The sequence below is a fragment of the Canis lupus genome, chromosome 20 (genome assembly GCF_011100685.1).
Source record: "Canis lupus familiaris isolate Mischka breed German Shepherd chromosome 20, alternate assembly UU_Cfam_GSD_1.0, whole genome shotgun sequence".
In the NCBI taxonomy this organism is placed as follows: Eukaryota; Metazoa; Chordata; class Mammalia; order Carnivora; family Canidae; genus Canis; species Canis lupus.
In genome coordinates, this window is record NC_049241.1 from 48,947,591 (window position 1) to 48,964,632 (window position 17,042).

Below are 17,042 nucleotides of genomic sequence, written 5' to 3' on the forward strand. Positions count from 1 at the left end.
AGTCACAGAGGGAAGGAGCAAGAAGCAAACACAGGACAGAGTGAGCCAGGCGTGGCCCTGGCTGTTTATTCCCTGTGTCAGCCCTGGGGAGCCAGCTGGGCTCTGGCTGACCTCAGCGGCTTCTTTGGGGTGTGGGTGGGCTTCTGGGTTAAGGCTGGGGAGGGACAGGAAATAAAGTGCTTGCAGGGGCCCTTGGGGCTTGGTCCTAGCTGCCCCCCCACCTCCAGGGCAGACCAGGGGCCCGACACCCCAGGCTGTGCAAACGGGACTGTCCAGGGCCCACCCAGCCAGGCCTGGGCAAGGGGCACAAGCTGGCTGGTGTTTCTATCCCCAGTGCCCCCTGCCAGGGAGGCTGTGGCCTGGTTGAGGGGGGACCCAGTGGGGGTTGTGTCCATCTGGAGCCGACTGTCCGCTGATTGTCTGCTTGTCTGGTCCTCGGCTGTGGCTTTGTCAGCTCCTCCTAGTGCCAGGGCCTTGGGGCTACTCCCCGCTCTCCAGGGGCGCCCGCCTGGTTGGCCCCTCACCTGCGGAGCCGCTGCAGCTGAAGGGGAGGCCACGGGGGTCAGGGTGATGCTCATGGCCACAGCCACACTCCCCCCATACCCTAGCCACTCACCTCACTCTCCACCAGGTTCCGCCTGTAGAGTGCCTCCTTTGCGGCCTCCTAGGGGCCAAGAGGGGATCAGCGGGCTGCCGCCCACAGCAGCCCCACCCCTCCCAGCGCCCACCGGGCCCTCACTCCGCTCACCCTGCTGCCATCATTGCCCAGGCGCCGGGCGGCCTCTGTGTAGAACTGCAGCTGACGCTCCAGCTGGGCCGCGTACTCTGTGGGGAGGATGGGGTCAGGATGGGGACTGCTGCCCTGCCCTTCCGTCCCCAACCTGTCCCGAGACCCTACCCCTCCGGATGCCCGGGCCCCCCTGCTCCAGCTGCGCCCGCTGCCACTGGCTGCGTTGCAGGATGTCCTGGTACTGTTGGGCCACTTCCGGGGGCACTGGCCGCCGTGCCTGCCTCAGGGCCAGGATCTGCGGGGATGCAAAGCGGGGCACTGTGAGGGCCCCACCTAGGGCCTACGGAACCCCCAATCCTGCCCCGCCGAGTCCACCAAAGCAGGCAACCCACCTTCCGCTCCAGACGCTCTTGATCAAAGGCCAGCACACTGAGGCTATGCAAAGGCCGTGTTGATCTATGGAGTTGGAGAAGGATGAGAAGCAGTAAGGAGCCTCCCAGCCCTGACCGCTGGGCACTGGGGAATGGCAGGAGACAAGCCAGGCCCACCATGGTGCTGCTGGGCCCACGACCTGGTGGGGATGATGGCTGTACACTAAGGCAACTGCCGTGCCAGGTGGTCAGGGAAGGCTTCCTAGAGGCCACGGCCAAGTTGGAAGTCAGCGTTGGGCAGGAGAGTGGGGGGCCAAGTGGATAAGGGAGCTCAGGGCAAGACCACAGAAAAGCCCAGAAGCCAGTAAAAACTAGGTGTAGGTAACCATGAAGAAACAGGAGGAAGTGGGAAGAGAGAAGACTACTGGACATATTGATAATATCATAAACGATCTTAAAAATCAGGCCGAGGAGTTCAAACTGGATGTTTCAGGAGCAAGGAGGCAGGCCACGTTTTGGAGCCAGGGAGAGACACGCTAAAATCTGTGCCCGATGAGAGACTGAGACAGGAAGAAGGGGCTTCTCTCCAGTATGGCTGGCCCCAGCCACCTACCTGTTCCCTGGCTCCCTCGCAGGGGCAGGTGTGGGAGGGGCCTTCCCTTTGGGCCCAGCAACCTGCTTCGGGGGGACAGAACCGATGTTGTGATTCCCGCCCCCCCCCCCCGCCCCCCCTGAACTTAGCCTCCCTCTCTGGAGTTGCGGATGGGCAGGAGTCTCACTGTGGGCGCTGCTGCTGGCACAGGGTCGATGACCAGCCACCTCTCGGTTGTGGTTTCCAACTGCTGTGCCGTCAGTGGCTCCCGAATTCGAACCATCACCTCCAGTCGCCCCCCTGTGGGCCTGCGACCATCCAGGACCTGGGTGGGAACGAGGGGAGGATCCTGAGAAGCAGGCAGTGGCTGGAAGCCCAGGGTTGGGATCAGGGGAGAACCAGGGCAACTTCCAAAATAGAAGCCCCTGGGTATGGCTGAGATATCAAGTGGTCAAAATGGGAGCGGGGTGCTGGGAATACTCAGAGTTGGGTAGTAGGGAGGTATGGGACCCCTGGGGGATGGGCTGGGTCAGCAGAGGAGACCCCAGGAGGTCCAGGGCCTGTAGAAATCATCTGAGTGTTGTTAACAAGTGACACAGCCACAGCAGAGTCTCCAGACAAATGTCTACATCGCACCTCAAGGATCTCCCGGACCTCGCATGCTGTCTCCAGGGCGTCCAGCTTCAGCTGGGCTGTGCCCAGTACCCGATCCGTCTTGAACAGCCCCCTGTGTGTGCGAGGGGGACAGGATGGTTGGCCCAGGGCAGCTTCCCCTCTCCCAGAACCCACCCACACCACCTGCACCCCCAGCTCACCCCTTGTGAACCACTTCAAATTTGATGCCTTTGGTCTGGATGGCCCTTCGGAAGCCACGGTGGCTGCGATTGATGCAGAGTTTGAATTGCTCCTTGAACTCTACTCGGGGAATGAGGACAGGGCGGGTGAAGAGGAAAGAGGGAGGGGTCAGGCCTTGGTCTCATGTTCTCTCTGCTTGGGGCTGGGATGCCTCCCACCTCGGCTCAGCCCTCAGCTCAGCTCACCGGGGGAGTCTGTGTTCTTAATCACGCTGGTCTTGTCTTTCTGAGCTTCTTCCTGCAGCCAAATAGGAGGCAGGGAAACTCAGGGGCTGGGGCCTCCCTTTGGACCCCTGCCCACCCATTCCCAGCCCGGAGGGGCTTCGGCCCGCCCCTCCCCGCTGATCCACGTACCACATTGGGATAGGGAAAGTCAAACCGAACAAAGACATCCAGGTCGCTGGGAGACAGCCCTGTGCGCAAACAAGGGTCAGAGCTGGGCAGAGAGGCAATCCCGCGGCCCTGACCCCAGCCTGCCGCCCCTCACCTGGGGGCGTGGGCAAGTTGATGCCCTTCACGATGAACAGGAGCATGTCGTTGCTGCTGAGGTCAGGAAAGATCCTTCGGGGAGGGCAGGTGGGGAGACAGAGGCACATCAGCCACAAAGCCTGCCTGCCTGCTTTTCCCTCGGCGGGTCCAGAACAAACCCCGTGCCGGCCTTTGCAGTTTATCAGGCCCTGGGCTCCACTTTTAGAATCAGAACTAGAGTTCTTTGTCCAATTCTGCCAATGGCTTATATTTGAGACTTTTCAGTCTGCACTATCTATCCGGGACCCACTTTGGGTCAGCCAGTGGCCTCTGCTGGGGGAGCTTTCCTTCATTTGAAATTTCTGGAGTCCCTAATATTAGTCATCCCCTGCCTCAGCTGCTAGAGGGCCTTCCTTATTCTCTTCATCTGGCATTTCTTGAGCAACTACCATGTACCAGCCAGTGACTGCCCTAGCTGCTGGGGGACTTTCCATTCATTTACCGCTATTTCTGGAGCCCCTACTATGTATCTGCTGGTACCCTCGCTACTGGGGATGTGGAAGTAAGTGAGACAGACCCAAACCCTGCGCTCATGGAGCCCAAGGTAGCTGAGTGAAGAGAGGACCAGTGAATATACAAATAGAGAAACAAAGCAATCCCACAGAGAATTAAATAGGGGAGGGTGGAGTATGCTCAGGAGGGGCCACTACAGACAGGGTGGTCAAGGAGGGCCTCTCAGGGGAGGTGACATCATAGGTGATTTGGATGCCAGGAAGGCACTGCTACGTGGAGACCTGGGGAAGAGGGTCTGGGCAGAGGAAACAGCTGGTGCAAAGGCCCTGAGTAGGATACATGGTTGGTCCATCTGAGGGACCAAAAAGAGACCTGTGTGGCAGAAGGCGGGCACAGTGGATGGAGACGAGGTGATGGGGAGCTGTGGTGAGGGGTGTGGGTTATCCCAGGTTACTGCAGTGGCTACACCTAATCCCATCTATAAATGGGAAAAATGACCCCAACTGCCCAGGGAGACTAGACAGGAGCAGGACCAGCAATGATCGTGAGGGCTCACCCAGGCCCTGGGACAAGGCACATCTCAGCACTCGCTAGATCTTCCCCAGTTCCCAACGTGTCACTGTCAATATCCCATCACCATCCTTCCCTTGCACCACATGTCTGCCCCAGGACCCTTGCATATACCATGCTTTCACCACCCAACCAACCTTTCCCCCAGAGGCAAGTCCTCCACTGGCTTCTGGGGAGGGCAAACCCCTCTCCAAAGGGGCATGTGGGCCAAGGGGCATCAGGGCCTTACTTGATGACACTGAAGGTTCTCTGCTCAAAGCGGGCAGTGGGCGTGGGGAGACCCCGGGCGAATGCCTGCTTCAGAATCTCCATGCTTCGCTTACAGTCCTCTGCCAGCTTCTCAAATCTGCCACCAAGAGAGCCCTGCTCAGGTCCCTAGGCCCAGGGGTGGCTTAGGGGTGCAAACATCTGGCAGAGGTGGGGAGAGGGGCACTTACTTGCTGGTTTCAGCAATGTTGCCCAGGTGAGTGAACTGGTTAGAGTGGTTCAGGCACATCTGAAGAGCAGAAGACAGTGAGGGGAGGGTTGGGGGGCCGTGACCCTGAGGGAAGCCCACTGATCCAGGCCAGGGGCCTGCCTCACCTCGTGCTGCTGCCTAATGAGTTTGGTGAGTTCACCATAGCGCCGGGCAGACTCCTGAGACAAACCTGGGCCGGGCCGCTGGACCAGAGAGAAGTCATCCTTGTTGACAGGGGCGGGGGGCACCTGGGAAAGACGAGGCTCATGGGCAGGGGCCCGTTGGCCAGCAACAAACAGGCCCACCCGTGGAAATGTCAACCCTCCTTGGAGAGGCCTTCCTGGACTACTGTTTTGCCCCTGTCCTGGTCTCCCTTCTTCCCCAAGATGAAAAGTAGTGCTCAGAGAAAAGGGGAGGATCCATCTGAAAGTGGCAGCATCTTTTAACTCTTTTGCCCAAATGTGATCCTTGCCCTCCCTTCCCTAGCAATGGAGTTATGGCTAGGCACACAGACAAGAGACGTCATGTCCCAGCATCCCTTGCAGCTAGGTACAGCCATGTGATTCAGCTCTGGCCAGTGGAAGGCAAGCACAAGTGACACAGTGGCACACTGTGTTGCTTCCTTTAAAAGAAACTGCTTGCCTTGCCCTTTCTTTCCCTCACCGCTTCCCATGGACTGAATGCAGACAGGGCGCCAACCCACTCCAACCATGTGGACAAAGGTGACCTCTGCAGGTGTGGCAGAGAGACATCGAGGAAGGAACCTGGAATCCTGGGTGGCTTTGTCTTTCGGAGACTGGCCGGGGCATTACATGCAAGAAATATAAATGTTGTCTTTTAGCCACTGTTTTAGGGAGACCTATTTGTTAGAGTAGCTTAACCTGGACGCTAACATACTGCCAGTCACATGGCCAAGTGGCCAGAGCCCAGTGGGTGGGTGCCTGGGAAAGTGAGCAGGCCTAGAGAGTTCACCTTGGCGATGTCCACAGGCAGCCCGTTGCGTGAGGCCTCCAGCATGGGCTCCAGCCCCTTGGCCTGGCGCAGGTGCATTTTGGCACCTTCTACGTCATTCTTCTGCTTGGCTCGCAGGGCAGCCTGCAGGAGCTGCTTCTTGCGGCCCTCCAGGAAGGCCAGTTGCTGCTGGGCTGTGAGTAAACAGGGGTGTTGATGGGTGCTGCTCAGCCCGTAGCCAGGCAATGAGCAGCCAGGGAAGGGAGGGCATACCTACCTCTGGTGGATGTGGCCTTGGGGGCTGTTTTGGCTGCTGAAGTGGAGCCTGATTGTGGTGCCCTTGAGGGTGGGGCCTTGGGCTGGGCCATGGGGGCCGGAGAGCTGGTGGGCTGCCGAGGGATGGAGAAGAAGTCAGAGCTCTCCTAGTGCCTGCAGGGGTTCCACTCCCCAAAGTGTCAAGGTCTGATGCTGACAACAGGGACTGTCTTAGTTTCTGTTTCCTCAGCACTGAACACAACGTAAGGCCCCATTCTTGTAGACTCTGCAACAGCCCTGGGAGACAGAGACTGTCACCATGCCCACTTCCCAGATGAGGAGACAGGATCAGAGAGCAAACTGACTTGCCCGTGGCCACATGGCCAGGAAGAGGCAGGGCTGGGAGTAAGGCCAGTTCTCACCAGGCTGTCAGGGCTTGGCTTTGCTGCCACTCCCCTGCCTCACCCCAAGACCCCAGCCCTTCACACCTTCTTAGATTCCTCATCCTCTTCATCCTCCGGGCCTTCATCCTGGTTGGCCAGCTTCATGGCAGTTTCCAGGACCCCCACCAGGTTCTGCTGGGTGGGCTCAGTGGCCTCCAGGCCCTGGATGGGGGGAAAGCCTGGGCGGCCAGTCAGGGCCCAGTCAGGAGGGAGAGACCCATGCCATAATGATGGAGACGTGAGTTCCTCCCCCTCCTAAGGAGCCTCTGGGCTTTGGATATACTTTGAATCCAGGAAGGCGCTGCCTGCTGGTTCTGTGTAGACATCAGATCATTCTAACTCCCTCTTGCCTCTTGGTATGTCTCACCTGACCCTGGGGCCTTGACCAGACTCCAAAGTCGAGCACTAGATGAGGTAAGGTACTGGACACAAGACCTGGTCACAGGCCTGGGGGGATTCCTAGGGGACCAGGGTGCTGAGAGATAACTGCTTTCATGGGGGGACACACAGGCAGCTCTGAGAGCCCAAAGGAGAACCCCAACCCATGGGGAGATTGAGGGGAGGCTGAGTAGGTATGTGCAAAGCTGAGAGCTGATGACTAGAAGACAGTGAGTTGAACAAAGAAGGGATCAGATGACGGTGGGCTGATGAATAGTTCTCCAAATAAACTGCCCTGATTTTTAGCATCTGCCAATTTCCATGGTACAAACAGTCCTATTGTGACCCAACTTTAAGCTGCCAATTGTCTGACAAGTCTGCAGAATTCCTGAATGCACAGCAAACAGCTTCCTGGGCCTGTGCAATCAGAAGGAATAGCAGCTGCAAAGGCTCAGAGGCCAGAGGGCTAGGGGTAGGGGGCAGTGCCTACCTGGGGGCACTGGCAGCTCGCTCACATCTACTGCTCGGCCAGCCTTGTGGGCTCGGATGGCATCTTGGTATTGCTGCAACAGACACAGTATTAGGGCTACCTGGGCCAGGTCACCAGGTGCAGTCCACATGCCCATTAGGTCCCCCACATACCTTGACGATGCGCTCATGCATGCGAGCCTTCCGCTGATCCCCTTTGGTCTTGGCCTGGGCTGCAGCCACATGGTATCGCTCCATCCGCTGCTCCAATGCCTCCAGGAGAGTCCGCGGAGGTGGGGGAACCTCTGGGGCAGACAGGGGGTGACGGGGAGCACAGGGGCGGGTTAAGAGTCTCAGGAAGGAAAGAATGTCTTGCCCTTGCCTGCCTACTACACAGGGTTCCAGGAGCTTACCTGGCGTGGAGGGCACCGTGGTGGGAGTCGGAGGCTGTGGCGGTGGTGATGGTGGGTCTGGGGTCAGCTGGTCTGAGGGCAGAGATCCAGTCCAATGAGGGGCTGGCCTGAGCACCCCTCACCCTAGGTTGATGTGGCCTGAGGGGGTTCCCAGGTGACCAATGAGAGAGGCAGCATCAAATCCTGAAGGGTGAGCTGGGTAGGGTTCTCACCAGGGGGAGGTGGCAGGCGGGACAGGTCCACGGGCTCCCCCCGGCTCAGGGCCTCCAAGACAGCATCGAAGCTCTGTGAGAAGGAAGATCGGGGAAGAGGCTGCAGCTGGGGCCAGGACCCTGTGGGGAGCCTCTGCACCCTGCCATTTGACAGAGGTCCCCTAGCTCTATCCATTCCTCTGCACCATCTTCTTGAAGCCTCTTCCAAGATTTATGCCCATTTCACAGAGAGGGTAAACTGGGGCTTTCAGAGGTACAGCAAACAACTCTAGAGTGACTAGGGGCCAGGATTGAATCTGGGTCTGACTGCAGAGCTCCTGCTCTTTGCTGCCACACAAAGTCGGAAGCATCCTGCCTTTACCCTCTGATCCCATTTGCCCATCTGGACGCACCTTGGCCACACGGAAGTGTCTGGCAGCAGTGGCAGTGTCTCCCTGCTGCTTGGCATGAAGGGCAGCCAACTTGTATTCCCGCTGGCGGCTCTGCAACTGGGCCAGGGCGCCAGGGCTACAGGGACCTGGAAAGGGGAAGAGTGTATGAACCATTTCTTTCTTTCTTTTTTTAAGATTGTATTTACTTATTTTAGAGGGAAAAAGAGAGGGGAGGGGGTCAGAGGGGGAAAGGAAAGGGACAAGCAGACTCCATGTTGAGTGCAGAGCACCATGTGGGGCTTGATCTCACAACCCTGAGATCATGACCTGAGCTGAAACCAAGAGTCAGACACTTAACCAACTGAGCCACATGGGCGCCCCTGAACCAGTTCTATTTAATCCTCACAACAGATGTGAGAACAAGGCTCAGAGGGGATGCCACCTTCCTGAGGTGACCACCTGAGGATGGTGTGGCGGGCATTCCAGCCCAAGACTGGCAGTCTCTGGAGCTGCTGCTGTTTGGACCCCAAGAAGATTTTGGGAAATTCATATACCCTTATGCATTTCTAAGTTGGCATCTAAAACTTTTTGTCTAGGGGTGCCTAGATGGCTCAGCGGTTGAGTGTCGGCCTTCGGCTTGGGTCATGATCTTGGGGTCCTGAGATGGAGCCCCCCACATTGGGCTCTCCCTATTCAGTGGGGAGTCTGCTACTCCTTCTGCTTCCACTCCCCCTCCGTGCACACTCTCTCTCTCTCTGTCAAATAAATAATAAATAAAACCTTTTTAAAAAATAAAAAATAGGGCAGCCCGGGCGGCTCAGCAGTTTAGTGCTGCCTTCAGCCCAGGGTGTGATCCTGGAGACCCTAGATCGAGTCCCACCTTGGGCTCCCTGCATGGAGCCTGCTTCTCCCTCTGCCTGTGTCTCTGCCTCCCTCTCTCTCTCTCTCTCTCTCTGTGTCTCTCATGAATAAATAAATAAAATCTTTAAATAAATAAATAAATAAAATAAAATTTTTTGTCGTAAGTTTCAAAAGTTGGCCACACTTGTCATTCCCAGGGCCTTGCAAATATTCACAATCACAAATTAAAACTATCACATCATCCTTTTAAAATCTAATGTACTTTTATAAATAAATAAATAAATAAATAAATAAATAAATAAATAAATAAATAAAAAAATATAAAATCTAATGTACTTTAACTACCATGGTGATTTGAAACTTACCAATATTCACTTTTTTTTAAGTAAGCTCAACACCCAATGTGGGACTTGAACTCAGGACCCTAGATCAAGAGTCACATGTTGTATACCAACTAAGCCAGTCAGGTTCCCTCGCCTTTAGTTATTTTTTTTTAATTGTGGCAAAATACATATGAAATTCACCATCTTAACCTTTTCTAAGTACACAGTTCAGAGTTCAGAGAGGCATGCAGTTGACCCATGAACAACATGGGGGTTAAGGGTGCCAACACCCCTCCTACCACATAGTTGAAAATCCACTTTAAATGGATTTTTAAAATTAAAATTTTAAATTTTAAAATTAAAATTAAAATTTTTAAAATAATTAAAAATCTTTAAATTTTAAGGATTTTATTTATTTATTTATGAGAGATAACAGAGAGAGAGGCAGAGACACAGAGAGGGACAAGCAGGCTCCATGCAGGGAGCCGGATGTGGGACTCAATCCCGGGACTCCAGGACCACACCCTGAGCTGAAGGCAGCCACTCAATCACTGAGCGACCCAGGCATCCCTCCACTTTTTTTTTTTTTTTTTAAGATTTTATTTATATGAAAGAAAGAGCAAGAGGGGCACCTGGGTGGCTCAGTTGGTTAAGCATCTGCCTTCAGCTCAGGTTGTGATCCCAGGGTCCTGGGATCAAGCCTGCTTCTCCCTCTCCCTCTGCTGCTCTCCCTGCTTGTGCAACCCCATCTCTGTCAAATAAATAAATAAAATCTTAAAAAAGAGAGGAAGAAAGGGAGAGCACAAATAGCGTGCTACAGAGGGACAGAGGGACAGAGGGAGGGGGCGAAGCAGACTCGCCACTGAGCAGGGAGCTTGACGCTGTTCAATCTAGGATCCCGGGACTATGACCTGAATCAAAGGCAGACACTTAAGCGACTGAGCCACCAATGTGCCCCTCAAAAATCTGACTCTCCCAAAACTTCACTATTAAAGCTGTTGAACAGAAGCATTACCAATAATAAAGACAGTTGATCGACACATTTTACATGTTATGTGCATTACATACCGTGGTGTTCCTATAATAAAGCAAGCTACAGAAAATGATACTAGGAAAACCACAAGAGAAATACAGTGCTCTGGGATTCCCGGGTGGCTCAGCGGTTTGGCTCCTGCCTTCAGCCCAGGGCATGATCCTGGAGTCCTGGGATCGAGTCCCACGTCGGGCTCCCTGCATGGAGCCTGCTTCTCCCTCTGCCTGTGTCTGCCTCTCTGTTTCTCATGAATAAATAAATAAAATCTTTAAAAAAAAAAAAAAAAAGAAATGCAGTGCTCTGCTGTGTTTATCAAAGGAATAGTGACCCGCTCAGTTCAAAGTTGCGTTGTTCAAGGGTCAACCGTATTATGTGGGTGCTTGGAAGCCTTTTCTTGACCACCGTATTGTACATTTGTGTAATCAAAATCCATCCCTGTGGTGTGCTGGCCAAGTGAGGAAACAGTTAAGCTTCTTTTCAGTGTGTTAGTTACAGTATCAAATAACACAGTTCAATCAGTTTTCCAGAAAAGCATCTATATTGAAAGCAATCTGTGCAATTTTTCTCATTAAAACAAACAAACAAACAAACAAGTATAATAGATATACCACCCAGTCCACAAACCCTAGAATGGCCTGCAAAGATTGAACTTTCTCAAACTGACAATTGCACCTACAGCTTTAAGTTTAGGTGTAGGAGTCCATAGGTTGAAGCAAAACACCTTGACATTTGACCGGTTTTATGATGTATCATTGCAAGTCTCTCAGAGCTGAGAAAATGTTCTTCCGGGTTGAATCACTGGTATTAGTAGCATATAATTGAGCAAAGCCTAAATATATCAAGCTTTTGGATGAAAAATTTTTATATGCCAAGAGTAAAATTTTACGAGCGTGCGCCTCTTGCTGAGGCAGTCAGGGATGGGTCCACCCTCTACCAATTAACTCCTGTTATTCATTCATTCTTTTCCCAACTTCCCTGTTTTCTTTTTTATAGCATAAAGAAACCTGCTTCACGCCAACGAACAGATGGGAAGAGGCGGAGTCTTGTCATCACCGCGTCTGGGGATTCCTGGAACCCCTGCCAACCTATGTGCCAAAACCCTATCGTGAGAAATGTTTTGGTGATTTCGGTGGAGAATTTCAGGTGATGATTTCCAACAATCCGCCCTGAACGTTGCCAAAACAATAGCTTAGAAACCAGTCTGGCTGCAGAAAGATTTAGACCTGATGTTTACTTTCTCAAACGGGCCAGCCTGGTTTTGAGTGTCTCTTTGGTTCGCTTGGGGAGTGTTTGCCCCTGGGGCAGAGCCTGTGTTGATATTCTAGAAGGGACAGGGGCGGGCAGTCCTTTCCCATAGTGGGAGGAAGGCTTACCGGAGAAGGAAAACCTCTTGGGAGGTTGGAAAACCTCCAGCAGGTGAGTGTTAGGAGAGCAGACAGACAAGCTGAGGGCTTGGAAATTATCCACTGAGAACCCTCTGTCTGAGAATGGTAGCCCCCAAAAGGAGTGAAGCTCTGACACACACTCCAACATTATGTTAAGTGAAAGAAGCAGGACCCAAAAGGACAAATAGCACGTGGTTCTACTTACTCTAAATATCTAGGAGAGGCAAATTAATAGACAGAGGGTGGATGATGGGAGCCAGGGGGTGGGGGAGGGTATGGGGAATTAGTGTTCCATGGGGACAGAGTTTTTCTTTGGGGTGATGAAAAATCTTTGGAAGACAGAGGTGGTGGTTGCACAACACCATGAATGTGCTACACGCCGCTCAACTGCGCACTGAAAAATGGTTAAAACAGCCAATGTTATGTTACATATATTAGACTACCACACGTACGAAAGAGGCATTGATGAATTCCAGAGGCATGAGGACCCAGGAAGGGAAGACTTGTTAAGAATATCTAACAATCAGGGCACCTGCACGGCTCAGTCGGTTAAGTGTACAACTCCTGATTTCAGCTTGGGTCATGGTCTCTGGGTCATGGGATCGAGCCCCGTGTTGGGCTCTGTGCTCAGAGCAGAGTCTGCTTGAGATTTTCTCTCTCCCTCTCCCTCTCCCTCTGCCCCTCCCCCTGCTCGCAAGGGCTCAATAAATAAATACATAAGTAAATAAGTGAAAGAATATCTAATAATCGATGCAGGGTCTGCACCCCCACAAAATGGCCAACCACTGAATACCATCCCCGCAAATCTCATGTCAGTCTAGCCCTGCCCTTGGCCTACCTGGGGGAAGCTGGGGCTTAGCCAAGCCTATGGATGTGGCTGGAGCAGTAGAAGGAGGGCCTTCGACCGTGACCCTGGGCTCTGGGACTGGCGGGTTTGCAGAGGCCGGCTGGGTAGGTGCCGGAGTGTGGCTGGGCGTGGCTGCTGGGCCTTTCCCCACTGCCACAGGTGGTGGGATGTCCCCTTCATCGATGGTGTTACCCTTCCGGACAGAGGCCAGCAGGTTTTCAAGTGTCTGAGAGAAGGTATGAAAGTGGGTTTTAGAGGAACTTGGAGCTGAGTGCAATGGGCAGTGGTAGGGTCCCAGCACCCTCCCGTCACCTGCCCACTTACCTTAAGGCCCCGGTCATAGCGCCGCATCTTGGCACCATCTCCAGCTTGCCTAGCACTTTCGATCGCTGTCTGGTAGAGGGCCAGCCTCTCCTGCAAGGTGGCCTCCATGCCTGGGCTGGGGGCTGTGGCTTTAGGCTGCAGGAGGGACCAGGGCATGGTCTGGGTGGTGACCCCACCTGAGCTCTCCCCATGAGCTCCCTTGTCAAGAGCCTCCCACACACCAAGCATGTTGCCTCTGGGTCAGCTGTCCCCATACCCCACCAGGCAGAAGTCATCATCCCCATTCCCGGTGCAGGGAACTGGGTCTCAGAAGTGCCACGTCACTTCCGCAAGGTAACATGGTTGAGAGGCAAGGGAGGGCCTCGAACTCTGGACCACGGGGAGCGGGTTGCTGGGCTATACCTGAGCCACAGGAAGGTGGGACTCCACATTCTTCTGCTCCTCCCCAAGGACCTCGTTTAGTTCCGCCTGCAGGGACACACGGCCACAGGCCACACATGAAGGCCCGCTGGATGGGGTAGCGACAGCATGGGAAGCCCCCTGCTTTGCCCTGGGTACTCACCAGCAGGTCATCATCAGCCTCTACGTTCTCCTCATCTGTACCCTCATCCTCATCCTCATCTGGATCTCGCATACACAGGCTGGCCATCTTCTCAATGGCCTCCATGGGCAGGGGACCTGGTGGCAGGGAGAGGCCCCAGCTGAACTGGGATCCTTCCAGGGTCTCCAGCTTCCCATCCTCGTGACCCGTGGCCCCAAAGAATAGGGCAGCATGCCTGCCCCTCTCCCGGCCCTTCCATGGCACCCCACAGCCCTCAGGCCCACCAGGTATGATCCCGCTCCCTGCCGATCCTGCCCGCCTCATCTCTTCCCTATCAAGCCTGACTTCACACCCTGGCTCTGCAGCTTTGTCACTCTGGAGCCCTGGGGAAGTCACTTGACTTCTCTGGGACTCAGTCTTCCCATCTATTAGATGAGGACAACAATTTCTCCCTCACAGGTGGATTGTGAGAACTAAAGGTAAATGAAGCTCCCAAACAGCACATGGTCAGCATTTTGTTATTTGACTTATTCTCATGATTTGCATTAGTTATGTTCTACAAAACTGCCATAAACACTGACTTAGCAAATACTGGACCATTGCCAAAGAAAATACAAGGTTAGGGTCCCTTGAGCCTCTGGGCACAAAATTTTCACCAACCAGTCATTACATAACCTTGCTCGATGTGAGTTTCTATCTAATGACACATTTTAAAATATAGATTGTTGTTACCACTGAACTCAGCACTGTAAGTCATGTCTGAATGAAGCTCATCTGTTAGGTCTTTTCTCCATAAGACACATCACTGCTTTCTTGCTCTTAGAGACATGAGATAGCGTTAAGCACTTCACTTGGGGGCCTTTGCGAACAGCCAAATCACCAATAAAAGGCACCAAAAAGAGAACAAATGCAGCCTTACACACAGACTGTGTGGAAAGGACACTTGTTTGCAGTATGCCCCAGGACAAGAAGGCAGAGTGTCATCTTGCTCTACCTCAGCTGGGAATGTGTTTGATGAGTGATCGAACTTTCTGCAGCTCTCTGAATGCCCATCAATAATTGCAAAAGCTCCCCAAGGACTGATTTTGGTGTTACAAATAAAGTGTAGCCCATAGATGAATTCACAAATATGGAATTTATCAATAATGAGGATCAGCTGAATTAACTGAAAAATATAAAGGTTCCATTTGCCCTCAGAACTCCAGCCCCACTGCCCACTACAGAGTTGCTGTCCCCTGCCACCTCCCCTAGGGGGATTTAGAATATGTTGTGGCCCCTCCCAGAAGCCCTTCCCTGCTTTTCACCTGGCCTTCCTTACTGTCGGTGCCTCTCGAGGGCATCTGGCCCCAGCTCACAGGTCTCTACCATCCTTCTGTGCTTCCCTCGTCCCAGCCCTCATCACAGGACAGCAAGTTGGAGGAAATGCTAGACTGTGTGTGAAGTGCTTTACAAATACTAGAAGAGTAACTCCTGTGATTAAGTGTGGTCATTAATCCCATTTTACAGATGGGGAAACCAAGGCCCACACAGATGCTGGGACTCATCTGGTCACAGAACTAGTTAAGTGGCAGAGCTGGGATTTGAACCCTCCCATAGGTCCAGTGTTGATCACTTAACCCCTTACCCAGGCTGTGGGTTTCAGGAGGGCAAAGACCTGTCTCTTTTCCTCCTTCTCTCCACAGTCCAGCGCTGAGCCCTGCCCACAGCAGAAGCTCAGAAAGTGTTCAGGGGTGGGTTGAGAGTCTCACCTTTGCCTTTGAGCTTCTCCAGGACTTGGGGTTGACCCCCAACCAAGGCCAAGAACTCAGCCTCCAGTTCCTCATTGTTAATTCCATCCTCAGGGATCATCAGGCCGTCTGGGGAGAGGTCAACCAGCAGGCCCAGCTGAGGGAATAGCAAGGGTCCAGTCAGACCTCGGAATACACCCCACCTAGCCAGAGGCAGCCAGGAGTTCCCGTAGGAGGAAGGAAACCCAGACCTCCTAAGGAAAGTCACTTTCCCTGGGGAGTGCCAGGAGGCTGGAACGGGCTCAGAATGCAACAGGTGTCCTATGATAGGCCAGGCACAGATCAATATGGGGCAAAGTGCGGGCAGAGACCCTGTTCCCCACTCTAAGCCCACACCCAAATGGGCTGCTGACCAAGTTCAGTGGGAAAAGCAGGCCCCACACCCTGCCCAAAACAAAGACACCTGTACACCTGGGCTTTTCCTTCCAGCATACTCAGCAGAGGGGGCCATGCAGGAAGGCTGCAAGAGCAAACAGAAGCCCAGACACAGAAGTTGAAAGCAGGGTTTTCATTGTGTAACAGACCTGTCTTCCTATCCCATCCCAGTTCATTGACCAATCATGATATGATAATATTATGTTGAACTATACAAAACTGCCTTCTCTGCACATCAAAATGGGCAATTATGTACAGTTCATTTTATTTTTTAATATTTTTAAAGATTTTATTTATTCATTCATTCATGAGAGACACAAAGACAGAGACAGAGGGAGAAGCAGGTTCCTTGCAGGGAGCCCGATGCAGGACTCAATCCCCAGACCAGATTCGTGCCCTGAGCCGAAGGCAGATGCTCAACCACTGAGCCATCCAAGCGTCCCTGTACAGCTCCTTTTAATAGCAATGATGAAGTTACACTTATTGAGTGCTATGTTCTAGCACTTTCCATAAATCATCCCAATGAATTTTCATAACTGTCCTGTGACAGAAGGACTCTGAGGGCCTCCATTTTACAGATGAGGAACCTAAGGTGTGAGAGGTGTGAAGCTGAGTGTCCAATGTGCAGAGGCCAGCAGAGAACTCCAGGTCACCCAGACTCTAACACCCTGGCTTCTTCCATCAGAGCCGAGAAAAATCAAACTCTCCAGGTGCCTGGGGCAGGGGAGATTGAGGAGGGAAAGGAGGTCCAGACAGTCGCATGGGCTCATGGCAGCAGCTCTGGATTTGCACTTTGCTCTGGCCAAGCTGTTAATCCCTATGACCTTGGGAAACTGTCTTCACCTCTTTGGGCCTCAGTGTCCTCATCTGTACAGTGGGGATAAAAAGAGTCAGACTTAGCCTGGCTGATGCAAGGTTCCACGGGTGTTCAGGCCAGGAGTGCAGTATCCTTATCCTAGGTCCGAGGCCTTCCCCTCCCAAACTGGAGAGGCTGCGGCAACAGGTGGCCCTGAGCCCAGGGCGCAGCGCCAAGAGCTGAGGAGCTGGGGTCAGCAGGCCGCACTTTGGGGGCAGAACCTCCTCTGGAGGGCGGGCAAAGGGGTTCACCTGGGGGTGGTGATCAGGTTCCCCTGAGGGGTGGGGCCCTCCTCTAAACCTGTGATAGGGGTGAGTAGGGTTCTCTAGGCGAGGCCGTGGGGTACAGACTCACCTGGCGGGCGGCGGCAGCACCTCGGCCTGGGGGTCCCGGGGGTCCCTTCCTCTTGTGCATCTTCCAGGCTGGATGCCCGGGCCACTGGCCACCTCGCCTGGCCTTGCCCTGCCTCTTCCCCCGGGGCCTCTCCCCGCGCACGCGCACTTCCTGAGCCCAGTGCCCCTCGTTGGCGCCCCGCGACCGCTGACCCCGCGACCCCCGGGGCGGCCGCCCCACTTCCGCCTTGGCCCTCGGGCGCCGCGGTACCGGAGCGCAGCCACTGGAATTGCTGGGCCCGCCGCACTGAAACTACAACTCCCGGCAGGCA

General features: G+C 53.9%; 1 protein-coding gene across 3 annotated transcripts; it reads right to left on the reverse strand.

Annotated features, from left to right (window-relative positions):
• Positions 1–35: 35 nt before the first annotated feature.
• CC2D1A (coiled-coil and C2 domain containing 1A) lies at positions 36–17,032 on the reverse strand. Of its 3 annotated transcripts, none has more exons than XM_038567070.1 (30): positions 16,733–17,032; positions 16,366–16,389; positions 15,109–15,244; positions 13,382–13,497; positions 13,222–13,287; positions 12,820–12,954; positions 12,487–12,721; positions 8,068–8,192; positions 7,676–7,748; positions 7,464–7,535; positions 7,225–7,355; positions 7,073–7,145; positions 6,250–6,383; positions 5,784–5,895; positions 5,528–5,700; positions 4,681–4,803; positions 4,536–4,594; positions 4,328–4,444; positions 3,035–3,108; positions 2,902–2,960; positions 2,734–2,785; positions 2,509–2,608; positions 2,330–2,420; positions 1,881–2,018; positions 1,715–1,776; positions 1,123–1,186; positions 899–1,025; positions 749–825; positions 617–664; positions 36–541 (listed from the first exon to the last, which is right to left on the reverse strand). In XM_038567070.1, the coding sequence occupies exons 1-30, from the start codon at positions 16,790–16,792 to the stop codon at positions 521–523; spliced, it is 2,877 nt and encodes a 958-aa protein (XP_038422998.1). In that variant the 5' UTR covers positions 16,793–17,032; the 3' UTR covers positions 36–520. The 3 variants fall into 3 exon arrangements, with proteins under 3 accessions (XP_038422998.1, XP_038422997.1, XP_038422999.1); XM_038567069.1 differs by having other exon boundaries at positions 1,715–1,779; XM_038567071.1 differs by lacking the exon at positions 16,366–16,389 and having other exon boundaries at positions 1,715–1,779; positions 16,733–17,031.
• Positions 17,033–17,042: the final 10 nt, after the last annotated feature.